Source organism: Helicoverpa zea, chromosome 11 (genome assembly GCF_022581195.2).
Source record: "Helicoverpa zea isolate HzStark_Cry1AcR chromosome 11, ilHelZeax1.1, whole genome shotgun sequence".
NCBI lineage: Eukaryota > Metazoa > Arthropoda > Insecta > Lepidoptera > Noctuidae > Helicoverpa > Helicoverpa zea.
In genome coordinates this window covers 4396875-4414079 of record NC_061462.1, presented here as the reverse complement: position 1 = coordinate 4414079, position 17205 = coordinate 4396875, and the positions used below count along the sequence as shown (strand labels likewise).

General features: G+C 40.1%; 2 protein-coding genes across 2 annotated transcripts in view; one reads left to right on the top strand and one right to left on the bottom strand.

Moving 5' to 3' along the window:
- The window catches only part of LOC124634535 (suppressor of lurcher protein 1-like), a 375250-nt gene that overhangs the window by 143515 nt on the left and 214530 nt on the right, over positions 1 to 17205 (top strand). The gene's annotated exons all lie outside the window — the stretch shown is intronic.
- On the bottom strand, positions 8302 to 8795 carry LOC124634539. The gene has a single exon (XM_047170152.1). It carries the CDS (start codon positions 8749 to 8751, stop codon positions 8338 to 8340), a length of 414 nt encoding a protein of 137 aa, XP_047026108.1. The 5' UTR covers positions 8752 to 8795; the 3' UTR covers positions 8302 to 8337.

Genomic DNA, 17205 nt, shown 5'->3' with positions numbered 1-17205 from the left:
TTGTGTTTTTATGAGCGACGCGACTGTGATAGTGAGGCGGTCGCAGGGTTAAGTGTATAAATATTGCATTAAGCTATACTAGTTTGTTGGTACTTTGACGTTTATGCTGTAATATATAAAGTGAATTCAGCGACAAAGAAAATCAATAGGCCACAACACCAAGAAACAAGTCCTTCCAAATTGAATAAGTTAACAAACTTTTTATATATTTTTTTCCATTAACTTCTGAGGACAAAAATAGAGTTTCTTTGGTCAAATTAGACTTTAGAGATTGCATATGAAGCTCCTCTATTTTGCAACACCAGCGGGGAAGTAGATAGAATTTGTCTTCATCAGAGCGATCCGAAATCTCTCTGGCTTTGCTCGCTTCCATATTTCATTCACATAACTTTCATTCACTTGAACTCGATTCGAAGCGCTCATTTTTCATAGTTCCGACTGGTACTTGCGATTCATACTGTGAACGTGCTATAAGTACTGAAACCTTCACTTATGTAATCTAGTCCATTACCGTTGAATGTGAAGAAACGCTCTTACATGGAAGTCAGGAAAATGAAAGGCACTTGGCAAAATGTAGTAACGATTTTCTTTAGCATAGATTCTGTTATTACTATAGTATAACAAGAGGCGAAGCGAGGCCTCGTTGGTCTAGCTGTCGCAAGTGTGGCTGCTGAGCACGAGGTCTCGGGTTCGATTCCCGAGTCGGGCCGAAATCGCTTTGTGGGTTTTAGAAGACTTTCACAAAGCAGCCCGGAGCCTGGAAGCTGGTGATTGATACACCCGTGCATCGGAGAGCACGTAAAATGTCGGTCCTGCGCCTGATCTCTCGGTCTTCGGTCGTGTCGGATTGCCGTCCCATCGGGCTATGAGAGTGAAGGAATAGTGAGTGCACCTGTGTCTGCGCAAATGCTCGTGCACTATAATATGTCCTGCGTAGTTGGCTAATCTCCTTACATGAGAACAGCCGCCGTAGCCGATAATCGGCTAGGAGGACATCATCATGACAAGAGGCTATTGTTTCAAGTCTTGCTCCGTTACTCTAAAGTCTAAAACATTATATACCAATGACACAAAATGACCTGCGTGTCTATTCGGGAAATGATCTAAAAATCGATTCAATTAATGAAAAATATTGGTCCTGTAAGAACATCAAAACATCTAAATCCCACATTTCTTTAATCTCAGCAAATATCTGATCAAATATTTTTCTTTGCCTCACACAAGTAAACCTTAGCAGATGATTAAAAACAATAGCCCAAAAGCGGCGTACGGAATTCAAATTGCGAGATAATAACCAACACAACGCAGATACCATTTCACTCATTATTATAAGACGGTAACCAAAACATACGTACAATTAAATAACCCTGGATCACGGAGTAAAGAAAGATAAGCGGAGATGCCATAATGCAGGTAGGTCATACGCCTTCTAGGTCAAATTCGTACGGAGTGAGATAACGAGGCGTTCGGATACTTTGAGACATCTGTCAACGATTTTTGGTATTACAAAAAATGGTCGGGTCCAAAGAAGGCGTGTAAAGGCGAAAACAGTATGGTTCCTCGTCCTCTGCACACCCGCATTTTGGCGCGCTACTTTCTTAGCCGATATTCGTTATGGCACCTCCGCTAGTCATTTAGTTCTCCATACCCTGGAAGTACAGTTCTGAGCCATTACATAACGCAATTATACGCCGCCCATAATTGTGTGTGGAGCCATCCTAACCACGTTTTGTGCTTCATCTAATATAGAATAACTATGATGTTTACGCATATTGCCACATTTTGTTGTATTAAATGCGCCTGATGATACATATATTGATACTGATGAACAATATTTGCGATTTTCTGTTACATATTACTTTAGTTAAATAAATTGATTGCAAAAAGATTTTACACTGAATATAATGTATAAAAAGTATGGTTAGACTAGGTATATATTTCTACACTACATAAGTATTATAAACAGTATTTTTTTGTTTATTTGCACCCTATCCGAAAGAACTGAACCGTAAACCGTAACCGTATTATCATTACCCGGGTACGGAAAGAAGTCCGCCCCGATGCGAGTGAAACCGCGGGGACAGATATTAGCTCAGGTAAAATATTTGGTATTTTTAGTAGTCTTTGGTCAGTAATAATGACCTGCTCCTACCAGAGGCAATGGCCTACTTATTTATAACACGATGCTGCAAAATTCTAATTTCCCAAAGGAACGCCAATGTCTGTCAGCTATCGCCCCACATTGAACCGGCAGAACACTTGATATAAAACCAGGATCAAACTGGCCTTCTGAAATGAAAACAATTTTAGGTGTTACTAGTTGGGTGAAAATACTTACCCCGTTGACTTTTAGACAGTTCAAGAGCAATTTTACTAAAAATTTTCATAATAACCTCTCGTCTAATTATGAGATTAAATATCATAGGTAATTCATATTTCTTAAATATTATAACACATATTTATAATTCGTATGTGTAGAAAATACATACATTTTGTGATGTTTTCAATTGCTCTTGGGTCAAAAGTCATTAGCCCGTTCATCGTACCAAATACGCACCCTAAAAACAAATGAATGCAAAATGTTGTGACCCCCACAAACAACATAAATTATGCACCCTGCGTCCATTACATACTTTATCTCAGACAAGATACAGATATAAAATAAAAATAGACTAGATAGGTGCTTTTGACGTTAAGCCTATAGGATTAAGGCCATTAGGGTCTGAACTGGGAAAGGACGAAATTACCTTCTTAGCATCGTTAAAGTAGAATAATTAAGACATCGTAATTAATCTTTAAGGCTATTACATCTAACTGATGTACCTCCTACAGAAAACGTTATATCATCATGTCTTTTTACATTCATAAAAGTTTACTTTAAATAGTTGTACAATATTTCTGCAACCAAACTACAAAACGAAATATACATAAATTGAATAAGGAAAACGCCGAGACATAAACATTTCATTCTGACTACAAAATTATCGCTTTACCACGCTCAACAGCTACGGCCTATCCAGTTTAAACACAAGTATATTTAGCTGTCCGTCCAACCTGATGAATGGGCAAATGGTCCCTAATTGAATATTTAATGTGGCTGTCTACATAACGTGCCGCATGACAGCCGGCCTAAGGTCGTAAATAAGGTCACCGGCACCCAACCCAAGGATTCTGCAACGAACCCTAAAATATTTAGGTTGAACTTGAAACAGCGAACCTCGGGTTTTACGTTTGAAACCTTAAAAGGCCCAGATCAAACAATCTGTAGGATGTTTTTCAAAACCTTTCCGAATTTACTTGATCTACATGCTTCGATTTGAGTATTCTTAGATGCTAGATTATCGACTGTGCAAAAATATTGAAACTGTTGGGTCATAGCAATCACTTCGATTTGAATAAGTGATACAAGTATACTCGTATACCTACAGAAAAATATGTAGAATTAGTAAAAGAGTCTTAACTGTAAAGGTCAGGTTCTTTAATGGAACAGCGACAGACAAACTATTTACTTATTACTCGTTAAATAACATCTTTCTATCATATTTTGTTCCACGTAAGAACCCAGGATTCATCATGAAAGACCCAATATTGACATTTGGGCATACTTCATGTACGGAGGCTCAGTTTGTTTTCCCTGTCCTTGCCACAGGTGTGCTACTATTTATGTCTTATGAGAACCTACTTATTTACAGCTGTCGGTGGCCTTATGAAAAATAATATGGCAACGTATATTTTTGGTATTATGATATAATAAGGACAGTTTTTTTATGTAACGAGTTTGTATGAAAGCTTGTTAATTATGCACTGACGTGACAAATACCAATTTGAGAGAACCTTTTAATTTGTTTATTGTGATTGTTATAATATTGAGAAATACCAAGATTCCTAACCTTTTAGAAGATTCGTTTAACTTGTTTAATGACTTTATAGTTCGGCCATTCAGAGAATGCGTTCCTGACACGTCGCGATTGAACTGACGACGTAACTACATTCATTGATTATTGATATAATAATGTTGTTTTAATGCTCCTCAATTGTTAAAACGGTAAACAACCAGCAAAAATATTTTTATCGTAACTGCAACGCCATTGCAAAGTTACGTCGTCAGTTCAATCGCGACGTGTCAGGAACGCATTCTCTGAATGGCCGAACTATAGTAATCTGATATTCCGCTTTGAACCCAGTAAGTTGAGTAATAATCTTATTTTTAGATACGTATCATTTGACCTTTTCAATTCTAGAAAAGTTGTAGTCTTATCATTATGTTAAGAAAAATAAATATGTAACCTAGAACTCATTTTACTATCTTTTAATATTTATTCATAGTTATTTAACTAGCCTTTGCTCCCGTGTTTGCCCGTTTTATTTTTAAATATTCATTTCGGTAAGTATATGAAAAGTAATTCAGCAACCGATGTAGCTGTTAGTAAGTTATAACTGTTTGAACAAACAATACTGTTATGCGTATGTATCTAGCAGAGCTTGTTTGCTGTTTCACGCGCGTCCCGAAACAGTTGCTTACCGGAACTGGATAAAAAGTACCCTATTTACTTTCTCAGGTTTTAGGCTATCAGTATATTTCGGTTCAATAGTGTAAGTTTCGTGAAAGTGCGATAGTCAGACAGACAGAGCTATGTACTTTCGCAGTTATAATATGAGTAAGGACAAATGTAAAAACCTAACTTGAAATAACATTGACAAGCTATCTAACTTGAAGCTGACGTGGGGTTTTCGATTCAGGACAGGAAAAGAATTCAAGTACCAACCGGCAAGGAAGAAATAGTCGACTAAGTTTGTCCTAAGTATGCCAAGCTATGATAGACAGAAGCGTAAAACTGCGAAGGATGATATCCTTTCATATTGACATGAAATAATTTGATAAGGGTCTTTGAATTAAACTATTTCTGTAACTAAGTTATATTGCTTAACAACGCTTACACACCACAAGATTTTTCTCTCAGTTTATCTACGCCCTACAATAATTTGCCCAAGTGAATTATGATATCTCATGATAAAACCTTTTCTATGCTTTCATGTCTAAATTTTGTTTTTCCTTAGCTTATTAAATATTTATTCACATTTAGTACGTGCATAAAGTCGTGGTGGCCTAGTGGGCAAAGAACCAACCTCTCGAGTATGAGGGCGCGGATTCGATTCCAGGTCAGGCAAACCAATGCAACTTTTCTAAGTTTGTATGTACTTTCTAAGTATATCTTAGACACCAATGACTGTGTTTCGGATGGCACGTTAAACTGTAGGTCCCGGCTGTCATTGAACATCCTTGGCAGTCGTTACGGGTAGTCAGAAGCCAGTAAGTCTGACACCAGTCTAACCAAGGGATATCGGGTTGCCCGGGTAACTGGGTTGAGGAGGTCAGATAGGCAGTTGCTTCTTGTAAAGCACTGGTACTCAGCTGAATCCGGTTAGACTGGAAGCCGACCCCAACATAGTTTGGGAAAAGGCTCGGAGGATGATTTAGTACGTGCATCATATCGCCCAATTTTCAACTTGGCAACTAGTTTCATAGAGCTCTTCTATAATATAAACAAAAGATAACACAAAAAATATTTTATAGACAAAACACAATCAATTTCTTAGATATTTTTTATGACTTGATAAACTTATATCGCACCTCATTTGTTTGTGAAATATACAGAAAAATGTTTTTTTTTTTTTTTTTTTTTTTTTTTTATGCGTATTTGCTCATATTAGATGGGTACTTCAGAATGATCAAGGGTAATTTATATAAATTTTCTTTTTTTTATTTTGAGAACTTTTTACAAGTAATTGGATTGTTGATATCAAAGTCTTTGTACTACTGACCTTGATTTATAAAGTAGAGGACAGACAGAATAACAATGTGTTTTATAATTTATTGCAATTTAATCTCGAAACTTAAGCTAAAGTTTTAAATACTTGTAATAAACCTAATGTTTCAAACAAATTAGTTCTATAATATGATGCTCTAACAAGCAAACAAATAAAAATAATTCAGTAATAAACTGATGGGTGAAAAACAAGTCAATAGTAAAACAGATTTGCAGACTTTATCCATCTAATCAGCTGTTATTATGATTGAATTTTGTCCAACAAATATTCCACGTCATAAAATTGATTTAGCCACGATTCAGCAAACTTGCATCCAAACTGAGAACTGCGCTCCAAACTTTCAAATTGATATTGGACAGTAATATGCTATTACTAGATCCTAACTTCTAATTCGAAGTTCAAACATTTTCTCTTTCAAGACATATCGAAGTCAAGTTAGCAGATTCATCATTTCCAAGTTGTAATCGGGGAGTCCAAGATCTGAATCACGGCCGACGTTTATGATCAAAGTTCCAGTTTGTGTTCAGACAATGAGACCTTAAGGACACAATAACGTGCCCTTACGATTAAGGCGAGGGTCTTGTGTTATGTTAATTGTTTACGTGATAGCTAAGGCTATGTTCAGACTAGGTATTCTACGAGTGTGTACGTTTATGTTTGTTGCAAGGCGGGTGTCGTGTCGGCGCGTAGTCTTTCCACGCGCAGTGTAGAACTATCTTGCCGAGACTAGGTGATTGTTCGGACGAATTACCATAGTATTAATACACAAAAGGACTCTATTAAGAACAAAGGTGGGTTTTAGTCAGAAAGTCTGACAGTCTGACACTCCTTAGCTGACTTGATAATTTCACATCTTCATAAAAGCTTCTGAACTTACACGACTATGCGTAACGACGTGTAAAGAACGCGTAGTCTGTACTCAGCTTAAGAATGTACTAAACGTTTAGTTGACATACTAATTATGTCGTGATTTGTGCTGATGGAATTCTCAACGCTTTTGCCATTAAATTAATGAGCATTAAACTGAATCGTCTGTCGGCTTTTAACAACAAAGGTTTGTTCAAACGCCTGAATAAGTCACGAGGCGACCGGCGTCTTTCTTTGTCGTAATAACAAAGTATTTCTATCTTTATCTGCTAGACTTTTGCACAAGAATAACAAATCTTTTGGTATGAAAAATTTTGTTTGTATGTGTAGCTGGGATAACGTTTCGAGTTTTGGATGTATAGAGGATTATTGCAGAATTATTTTTTGCTACTACAAGTTGAAATATAAATAAAGAACATTATAAAGGATGCAACTGTTTATGTATGTACTTATGTGTCTCTCTCTAAAATAGCTCATCATCATGTCAGCCAATTGCCGTCCACTTATAAATGTAGGCCTTCCCCCGCGAACGTTGACCAAGATATAAATCCATTTCCTTATTAAATATACAAACTGCTTAAAAATGCTATAAAATAAACCGGATTCTACGGAACTTCTCTCATTTTACAGTTGTTATAAAAGATGATAAAAAATTCACATGATTAATATCAATCAAAACGTGCTCGTAATAAATACATTATTTACAGTGACCCTGTTTTATTGTACACTGAGAGCAAATACTTGTTCAGTAACGTTCGTGTCAATGAAAATTCATACAGAACTTTATTGATATATCCCATTTACATTGTTCGAGCATACAAAAATAATTAAGAGTTCCGTGTATAAACGTTTATTATTAACCTGAAGGTTTACCTTTACCTTTTAGGGTAACTTACCTTTTTGATGTACAAAAATCTGACCGCAAACCTTCAGGACTAAAGAGATAGTCACCACAAGAAGAAAAAGAATCTTTTCATATTTGTAAATGTTACTTATAATCTTTTATCAGTAAAACCTATGTATAATGAATGGAAGACTGCTAGACTAAGGAAAATAGTTTTCTCGCTAGATTCAGTAGGTTTATACTCAAGTAAATGTAAATTAATGTAAAGTTAATTTCATTTTCCTTAAAAACTAACTTTACATTTTAGACCTCACTAACACATTATTTCCGTTTTACTAATCAAATTGACTTACACATTCAAAGCACGAAACGTTTACAATTACAAAAGCATTGAATTATTTCAGTTCACACGTTTTCTTAGAAATGTCGTCTGGTGATTATATCCAATAATAACCCCGACGAAGTTTACTTCAAACTGAATTTGTGTTCAAACTACGTAAAATAGAGATTTGGGGCAGCCATTTCTAAAGTGGCTCTTAGAGATTAGTGCGGTAACTTAAATATAAATAGCTTACCTATTGTGTTGTGTAAGGGTGCTTAATCCTATAATTGTTTACCAACAATTATGTTTGTCAGTGTGTTATGCTGTAATTAACATATTTAAACCTTGATCTCGCCAGTTAGTAGGTATACTTACATTTCTCAGACAAATGGGTGAAAAACTTTCACATAAATGCTATTCGAAAATAAAACAATTGAACTCTGCAAGCACTATTATATTTATCGCATTACAATATTCAATAAGGTCGCTTACAATCACGTTTGAATGATTCCACGATGTCTTCAAATACATATTCGTCTGGAATTACTGGCGCATCGGGGAAGGGATCAGAAGGGGCCTGAGACGATCCTCCCGAGAGACCATCAGAAGACGGGTAAACGTGGAAGGCAGCCGGGTACACATAGTTCTGTTCGTACGTCACTTCACCAGCGGAGTCCCACGTCATCCTTTGAATCTGTCCGTGCCAGCGCACCACCACGGATGGGTATGCATCACCACCTTGCAGGGTCCGGAACTTGCACGTATAACTTAAAGGAGCCCTCTCCTTCACGTCAGTACGATCAGGTACAACAATACTATCCGTCGCAGGCACAACTCGCGCCCCACATAACCCAAAAGTAAATAAAATCAGAGGAAATAAATACTTCATGTTGTCAGCTCAAAACGACACCGGGGAATGAAGCAAATTTAATGTAGCCCATTACATTTCACTACGCGTAAACATCATTAGATAAGGAGGGTAAGAGTCAAGTTAATGTGTTTATGTAAGATAAAACTATCGCTTTATATCTCTGCCAAATGTCGAGTTTACTGTTTTTTGTTCACGATAGTAAAACAAGCGACATTTTAACTTGCAACGTTTTTGTAGGTAAACAGGAAAGGCAATGTTCTCTTTATGATTTGTGATCTCTACGTGTCTCTTGAATTTTGAAAAGCGAGCTCCGAGTTTATCACTATTTTATTTAAGTTCGTAAAACAGACTAGAGGAAGTAGAGGAACTGTTTTATGAAAACAATAAAGCACTCGTCACAGAATCTTAACATAAATTCTTGAATAGCTAGCTTTGCTGTGGTTGGTTTTAAAGCAATGAAAACATCATACCTATACAATTTTTTTGCGATACAGAAACTGCTAACCAAGTTAGACGCTTCGAATTTATACAATTAAAGTTTTATGGACCAGCGAACAGTCTTCATCTATACTTAGGAGATTAACGCAGTGAGCTCGGCCCAATAGCGCGATATCCAAGTAAAGTTTCGCCCGTGACTTACTGTAGTTCGCGCCATAAAGCATCGTGGCTCGGGTAAGTTCAGTGAGATCAAAAGGAAGCTCCGAATGTTCGGGAAATAGTTTCAATTAGCTACTTTGTGAAAGGAGTGAAGCGTACTGTTATAGAATAAAATTTTGCTCCTAACATTCTTTAAATTGTTGCATTGTTCTTTTTTGTTCGTTACGTGTTTGTTTGTATACCGTACTAGCGTTTCGCAATCAACACTATTTATGAGTAAAGGTATGATTCCGATCGACGCTGCACGCAGCAGTGTTGCCGCAGCAGTGTTGCCGCAGCAGTGCTGCGCAGCAGTGCTGCCTGCCGCGCCGAGCAACGCGGCAGTGTCGCTCTGTTCGTGGTGATGCGTTGTTGAGTTGACAAGATGTCGATTGATGACCAACTTTTATTTATACTGTTGCAAGAGGAAGAAGTCTGAGTCAGAGAAATTCATCCTTTTGTTGTCAATTTACGTGTCAACATTCAAGTAGGTACTCTTGCTGCGGCGGCAGACGCGTCACTACTGGTCTGTCGCGGCGGCAGGGCGACACTGACGCGCAGCAGTGCTGCCGCTACATTGCTGCCGCGACATTGCTGCCTAGCTCGGAATGTAATCTCATATAAGTCAATAGAAATTGTACGGGGACCAGTAGTGTCGCGGCAGCACTGCTGCGGCAACACTGCTGCTTGCTGCGTCGTTCGGAATCATGCCTTAATCGTAACTACTTTTAAAATGAATTTGCTGGCGCTTAGAAAAGATTCAGCGGAAAGTGTCAACAAATATTAGAATATCATCAATAGATAGTTCATACATTATTCCTACGTTTTGGTCGATGTCTATGTAGAATAAATGCCTATATCACCTCTGAAGTTCCATAAGCACGGAACCTTTTCATTCCACAATGAACCTAACTATCGCAAGCAAATCTGTAGGCATCCTTAGATTACGAACTCTAAAGTGCTATTCCAAGTTATATTGTCTAGAACACCTGTGCTGAGAATAACTTTGTAGAACGAATGATTGTGTTAACGCTAGCATGCTACATAGTTACAGGAACGTGACTTAATTGTACCAACTGAGAAATGTCTTTAAAATGGGTCTAACGCTGTCAACTTAATTTTAGTTCTACTTTGAAATATGCATTTGTGTTTAAGTTTAGCAGATTTGTGTTGGAGTTCTTTAATGAATGTGGATACAAAATTCAGGATAACTTTTTTGAACCTTTTTTTGACACTATGTTTTTTGTAGACACTCTTACTTAGTTTTTATTCGTTTAGGAAATCTACGAGCGAGTAAAGACGATCCACATAACATTTCCGAGAGAACCAGTGCTAGGCTAAATTAACAAAACAATAAAAATGCATCTTGGGCTTTGAGCTTTCTAAAATTGTTGGTTAGAGCATCATTATATAATTAAATTGCCTTTTTTCAGAGGTTATGAAACTGTCCATATATTGTATTAGGGTAACGGACCTACGCAACAAAATACCTACTACACAATGTTACACACTAACACATAGGTAGAAACAACATGTTGACCAAGCTAATCAGCCTACTTAATAAGCCCATAAATATTTTATTCCACTTTAACTATTCCGGCTAAACTACGCATACAGATTTGTTTTTATAAAAACAGGCATAAAAATCTGTGCCTAAGTGGAGTCCATAAAGGCTGGCCTCTTCCACTCTGGTCAAGACGACGGTAAACATAAAGAAACCATCTTTTTTTTTTTTTTTTTTTTATCGACGTAAAATCATCAAATGACCCCTCCCGCTGTGGGTTAGCAGCGGTGAGGGAGTGTCAGACTCTTACTGACTAAAATCGTCGTGTTCCGTCATAGGCCTTTTATGTACCAGGGCCGCGGTATCTCTTTCGAACAACCCGCAGCCCCGGCAGGCCTTGGCCCTGCTGGGCCCCGCTGGGGTTGCTGACGTCTCTTTGAGGAGCGCGTGGAACAACGCGCGCCGTCGACACGGGTCTGTCGTCTAGGAAGACAGAGGGACGATGAGCCACCCGAACTCACCGCCCACAGACCCACGCCTACGGTGGCCGGGAGTCATCTCGCGACACCCGGCGCCCATGGTGTCTACCTGGTCCAGCGCGGCGGCCGGGATGAGAGGTGCGAACTCTCTGGCGTTCCGCCTCCTCCTTCTCGAGCATGACCGCTTCGCAGAAGGAGGCGACGGCATCCCATTCCCTCTCGCCCCGGACCATGGCCTGAACCAGGGCCGGACGCGAGAGGTCGCCGCCGCCCAAAGCCTCGACGAGGACCCGGCGGTGCCCTTCCCATGCGGGGCACACCTGGACTGTGTGGTCCACCGTGTCCTCGGGGCTGTCCGCACAATGGTGACACCCGGGCGCCTCCTCACGACCGATGCGGTGCAGGTACCTCCCGAAACAACCGTGTCCGGTGAGGACCTGCGTCATGCGGTACGTGAGGGCGCCGTGACTCCTCCCGAGCCACTCCTCAAAGAGGGGACTTACCGCCACGATGGTGGCGTGCCCTGCACTGGGTTGCGATAGTCGTTCCCTCCAGGCCACCATGAGATCGCGCCGGAGTTCCGCCCGCTGCGCGACAACTTGCCGCGGCAACGGGGTTTCTCCCCGGCGCTGAGCCTCCTCGCGCCAGTCGTACAGGCGCAAGAAGACCCTCGCCTCCAGATCCCACGGTGGCAGTCCAGCGAGTAGGCCAGCTGCTTCGCGGGAGATCGTGCGGTACCCCCGGATTAGCCTAATGGCTATCACCCTTTGGGGCACGTTCAGGTAGTGCACAGCCCGCGGCCGTGCCGAACGTGCCCATACCGGGGCCCCGTAAAGGGCCATGGACCGCATGACCCCCGCGTAGAGTTTACGGCAGGGGGCGTTTGGGCCTCCCAGGTTGGGCAGGAGCCGCTTGAATGCAGCACCTGCCTTCTCCAGTTTGGGGCCCAAACGTCGGAAGTGCTCGACGAAGCTCCACCGGCCGTCGAGGACGAGTCCCAGGTACTTCATCGCCCTCTCGACGCCGATGGTAGCCCCCCCCACCGTGACTTGGGAGCCTGAAGGTGGCGCGTTCCGAAGCCCATGAAAGCACATGGCCTCGGATTTGTGCAAGGCCACCTCCAGTCCCAGCAGCTGGATCCTCTCGATGACTATCGCAACCCCGCGCGTCATTATGTCGGCCGCCTCCTGGTGCGACCTCCCTTGTGCCAGAACCAGCGTGTCGTCAGCGTAGCAGACCACGCTGACGCCGCTAGGGAGGTCGGCGCGCAGCACCCAGTCGTAGCCGATGTTCCACAAGAGCGGCCCCAGTACCGACCCCTGCGGAACACCGCACGACATCTCTCGCCGGTTCCATTCCCCGTTGTGACCAGGGTAAATGATGGACCTATCCGACAGATAGGCCTCGACCACGCGACGAAGGTAGGTCGGCACCCGGTGATACCGGAGTGCCTCCCTGATGCAACTCCAGGGAAGGGTGTTGAAGGCGTTGGCGATGTCAAGAGACACCGCCAAGACGGCCCCCCCCCGGGACACAGCATCCCCCGTCGTGAGAGCTCTCACGCGCATGATGGCGTTCACCGTTGAGCGCCCCTTGCGGAAACCGAACTGGTGGTCCGCAAGGTCCGGCCCTATCCCCCCAAGGTGCGCGACGAGGCGGTGTGCGACAACTCGCTCAAAGAGCTTGCCCGCCTCGTCGAGCAACACGATAGGCCGGTATGCGGACGGAGAGTCCGCAGGGCGCCCCGGCTTCCGTATGAGGACCAGTTTCCCTGTCTTCCAACGAAGTGGGAACTGGCCCCTCATAAAGAAACCATCTCGAATCCGAATTCGATGGGCAATATATCCGAACAAAATCCGCAGGGACTAAGAAATCCGGAAAGCAAATAATATTTTATCTTATTTTCTCAACATTTGCTCGCTTTATACGTCATTCATTTATAGGAAAACTTTTATAGATTACGCTTCGGTAGACTTTGTATGGAACAGATTTTCTCTTGTTTGTTTCTGTGGCCTTGGTATCTAATTGGCCGAACGTTCGATCTTGATGAAACACTTAAGTGTGTTTGCACCCTTTGCGGATCGATTAGAACCAAAGTATTTTAGTAACACTTCAAATTACTTACCTACTTCGCCACTCTCGAAAATTGTTTAACACTTTCGGACCGAAATGTTACATCAAAAGTTATCAAATTAGTTTTTATTTAATTTCCATAATTAATGTTGACGGTTATTAGATTTTAATAACGTTGAAAGTACATTTTAATTATCATTTGGCTATTCGGTCAGTGATTATAACCTACTTATAGTTTATTTTTAGCACACAAACATACCTATTAATTTGTAATGAGTGTTATATTCATTTCGATAATTTATTTCTAATACGGGTATTACCTATATTAATTGAATTAATATTTGAATAGTGAAAACACATATAATATTGCTTATTATAATTACATCTTTATAATTTACTTTACGCTGTTTATATGATATAATCATTAAATCGAATATTCTACTTTTACGCCTGGTAAAATTGGTACCTACCCGAAACATTGGAAACCAAAGATTGAATTTCAAGTTACGTGTAAAAAGCTTTAATGCTAAAGAATCTACACAGAATATAAACGATATTTCCTAGTTCACAAGAGCTTTTTGCTTATTCTATTCAGCGTAATCTCCTTGACACTTAAAACTAGACAAATTCTACTCAACCGTGCAACTGTAAAATCTCTACAATCCTCGGCTTACCACGACATTTGCATAACCAATAACCCCCTTTATTCGCATCTACAACCACCAACTAGCTACAACTTTGTCAATATCGATTCCATTAAATGCACCAGGCAGGTTTTAAGCAACAAAACACATATTAACTCCATTCCCAGTGAGCAAGTTAGGTGCCTCCCATGAAGGAAGGAAAGATAGTGGAGATGCCATAAGGAAGGCAGGCTCGTTCTTATAGGTCAAGTAATGTACGGTAGGCCTGATCAGTTACTAGAACTAGGGAAGCGTTCGGGTTCCTAGTCAAATCAAATGGAATTTGACAATGATTGGTCTTGGTTGATTGGTGATTTTATTTTGAAAATGATGAGCGGAGCTAGTACAGTTTTTCGTCCCCCAAACACCCGCATTTTGGCGCGCTACTTTCTTATGAGAATTTTTGACATCTCCGCTAGTCATTTAGTTCTCCATGGTGACTCCCCAGAGCTCCACACTTTGTGTTACCAGGTTAACATAAATGCTCGCTAGTGCACCACAATCAGGGTGAGATAGGGTTATTGTTCGAGCCAACCAAAACACTACGGAGATGCGACCTAAGAATGCTTACATGTAATTAAGGTAGGTATCTGCATACAGGTTTTGTACCGTAGTGTGCTTAAGCTTACAAATTCGTGGGACTAAAATCTCAGGTTGCGTTTAGGTGGTAAACGTACCTGACTTTTGTCAGAATATATGAAAGTCAGTAAGCTTAGCTTATCTCCAGTAGGGGTCCATTCTCTTTTTTCTTGTATTTGAACGTGGTAAGACGTACATATAATTCATCATAATTAATCAAAGTTATATAAATTGGTCTCCGAAATATCAATGTATTGGATAAACCAGCTAAAGCTCCAGTGATATATCTCATTTAATGTACCTAATTTTGTTTTTGTAGGTCAAATGGACCGATCGAAACAGCTATTGCTTAGCACTTGGCGTAATGTATTAATTGCTTATGATGACATCCATTGCCTGTAATGTATCTATACGCCCTGACGTAGTGCCCTATTAACCACCGGCAACCGGCAATAAATCACGATGACAATATTATGTAACGCGAAATAGGAAAACGCTTGATACATTTATCTCACTAAAAGCAGCCAGCAAGAAATTGCCGCAATTCAGTAGATGGATGGAAATTCTTAATTGAACCAGTTAACTAATTGAAGTAATTATGACGAGACATTTGGATAAATAATGGATAAGGCCACTTCAATCTTCTAGACGCCAGACCCACTCTCTATTATAGCTGACTGGTTTTCTAAGTATACATTTCCGATAAGTAAGTAGGTAGTCTGTTTGACGTTCATTCGTCGAAATTTTAAATTATACTCTCTATCCGAAGGAGTCTAGCAGATGATTGATATGAAGTTGCACCGTTGCTTTTAAAACAAGACAAAACATAAATTATACCAGCTTTGAAATGCTATACCATAATAAATCATTAGATTGGCCACACTGCAGCAGCTAATCAATAAAATAAACACAAAACAAAAACAAATGAGTACACAAAAACAAACGAAGCCCGGGGGAGTTGTGCGTGCGAGCGAGAGGTGCGATAAAGATGATTAATAACCCCTGTCATTAGTCGGTAGTGGCTCGAGTGGTAACTCAATCATTCGGCAGAAATCCGCAACAACTCATTTCTCTTAGTTGACACAACTTACCCGCAATATTAATTAATTGATCATCGCCGCTCGCAGACCGATTTCGAGAAAGATCTAGTTACTATTTTGAATTTCGTAAAGTTTCGGACGAAATTATCAATTTTGTAGATAGTGTTGTCCTATTGAATCATTCTTTATTCGTTGGAAATTTACATCTTCACAATATAGGGGATGAAATAAGGATAAATAGAAATTCAGAATCTTGTACACAATGGCATACATAGGTATAAAAATTTTCATGTCCGTACCTGTATCAATTGCTACAACATAATAAAAATGCACTGTACACACCTGTACAATCGAATGCACTATTCACTAGCTACCGCCCCCGTAAATCAACGAAGACACATTATATGCATGAATTCCTTCGACCGATCCGATTGGTCATCCACTTGGAACAATAACATTGCAAAGGTCAATTATTTAGAAATTTCCAGTTAGCTAAAGGTCAACGCGTTTCAACAAGAAGTCGGCTGTCTTTTGTTCGGTGTAATGCGATATTGCCGCGCACGTGCGGCTAAAAGGAAATTGTTTCACCTTTTGACGTCCGAATTCAAGCTTTGTAGAAGGTTTTAGATGTCAAGGTTAGGCTACATTTTTAAACGGATTCAGTCAGGCAATGCTTGTAGCAATTGTTTCAAATTATGTTCGAAAATAGAAATAAATGTTGTAGACAGCAAAAATCACGAAGGAAATAAATTGATGACGAAGCTGAATCTTACATAGCAGTTTGAAATCATAAAGGTATATGGGTAAAGGATTATTGTGTCTTAAATAAAAACAACTTCCATATTACAAATTATGATGCATACTGACGCGCAAAACCTAACCACGCTTCTAAGCAAGATCAAAGCTAGATGCACTATTAATTTCTAACCAAATTATTACAACCGCTATCTTCCCAGCATGGGCGCTTTCGTCCGGCTGAACTGGTCCGGTGTCCGGCCAAGCGGTGCCAATTTCCGGACACTCACACACCAATGATTGCGGACACTTCGATTCGAATCTCATAGAAATAGATATCTAGTTTTAATACCTATTTCTGTTGGCATGTACAGTTCTTAGTGGATTCTATTTTGTGAAAATTCGGTGAAATGATGAAATTGGACTGGTGGTTGACTTTGTTGGCTGTAATGGTTTTCCAGAGTTTCAAAGTCGACCCAGATCATTTGAATTTGATGCCTCTAAGTATTCTTCATAGAGCAACTGCTATCCGAGAATCATTCATTTTAGAGTATTTTTTGAGTTAAGCAGCGTACTAAAAAGCCTCTCACAAAAAAATATGTATTCTCTCAAAGTAAAAGTATAAAGTAATGAAACTCAATATCGGGTGTGTCATTCACAATCACATTAAATTAAATACGTTAATGTACTGGTTAAAATATGACGATTAACACAAAGAAAAAAGAAAAATACGTTAAAATAAA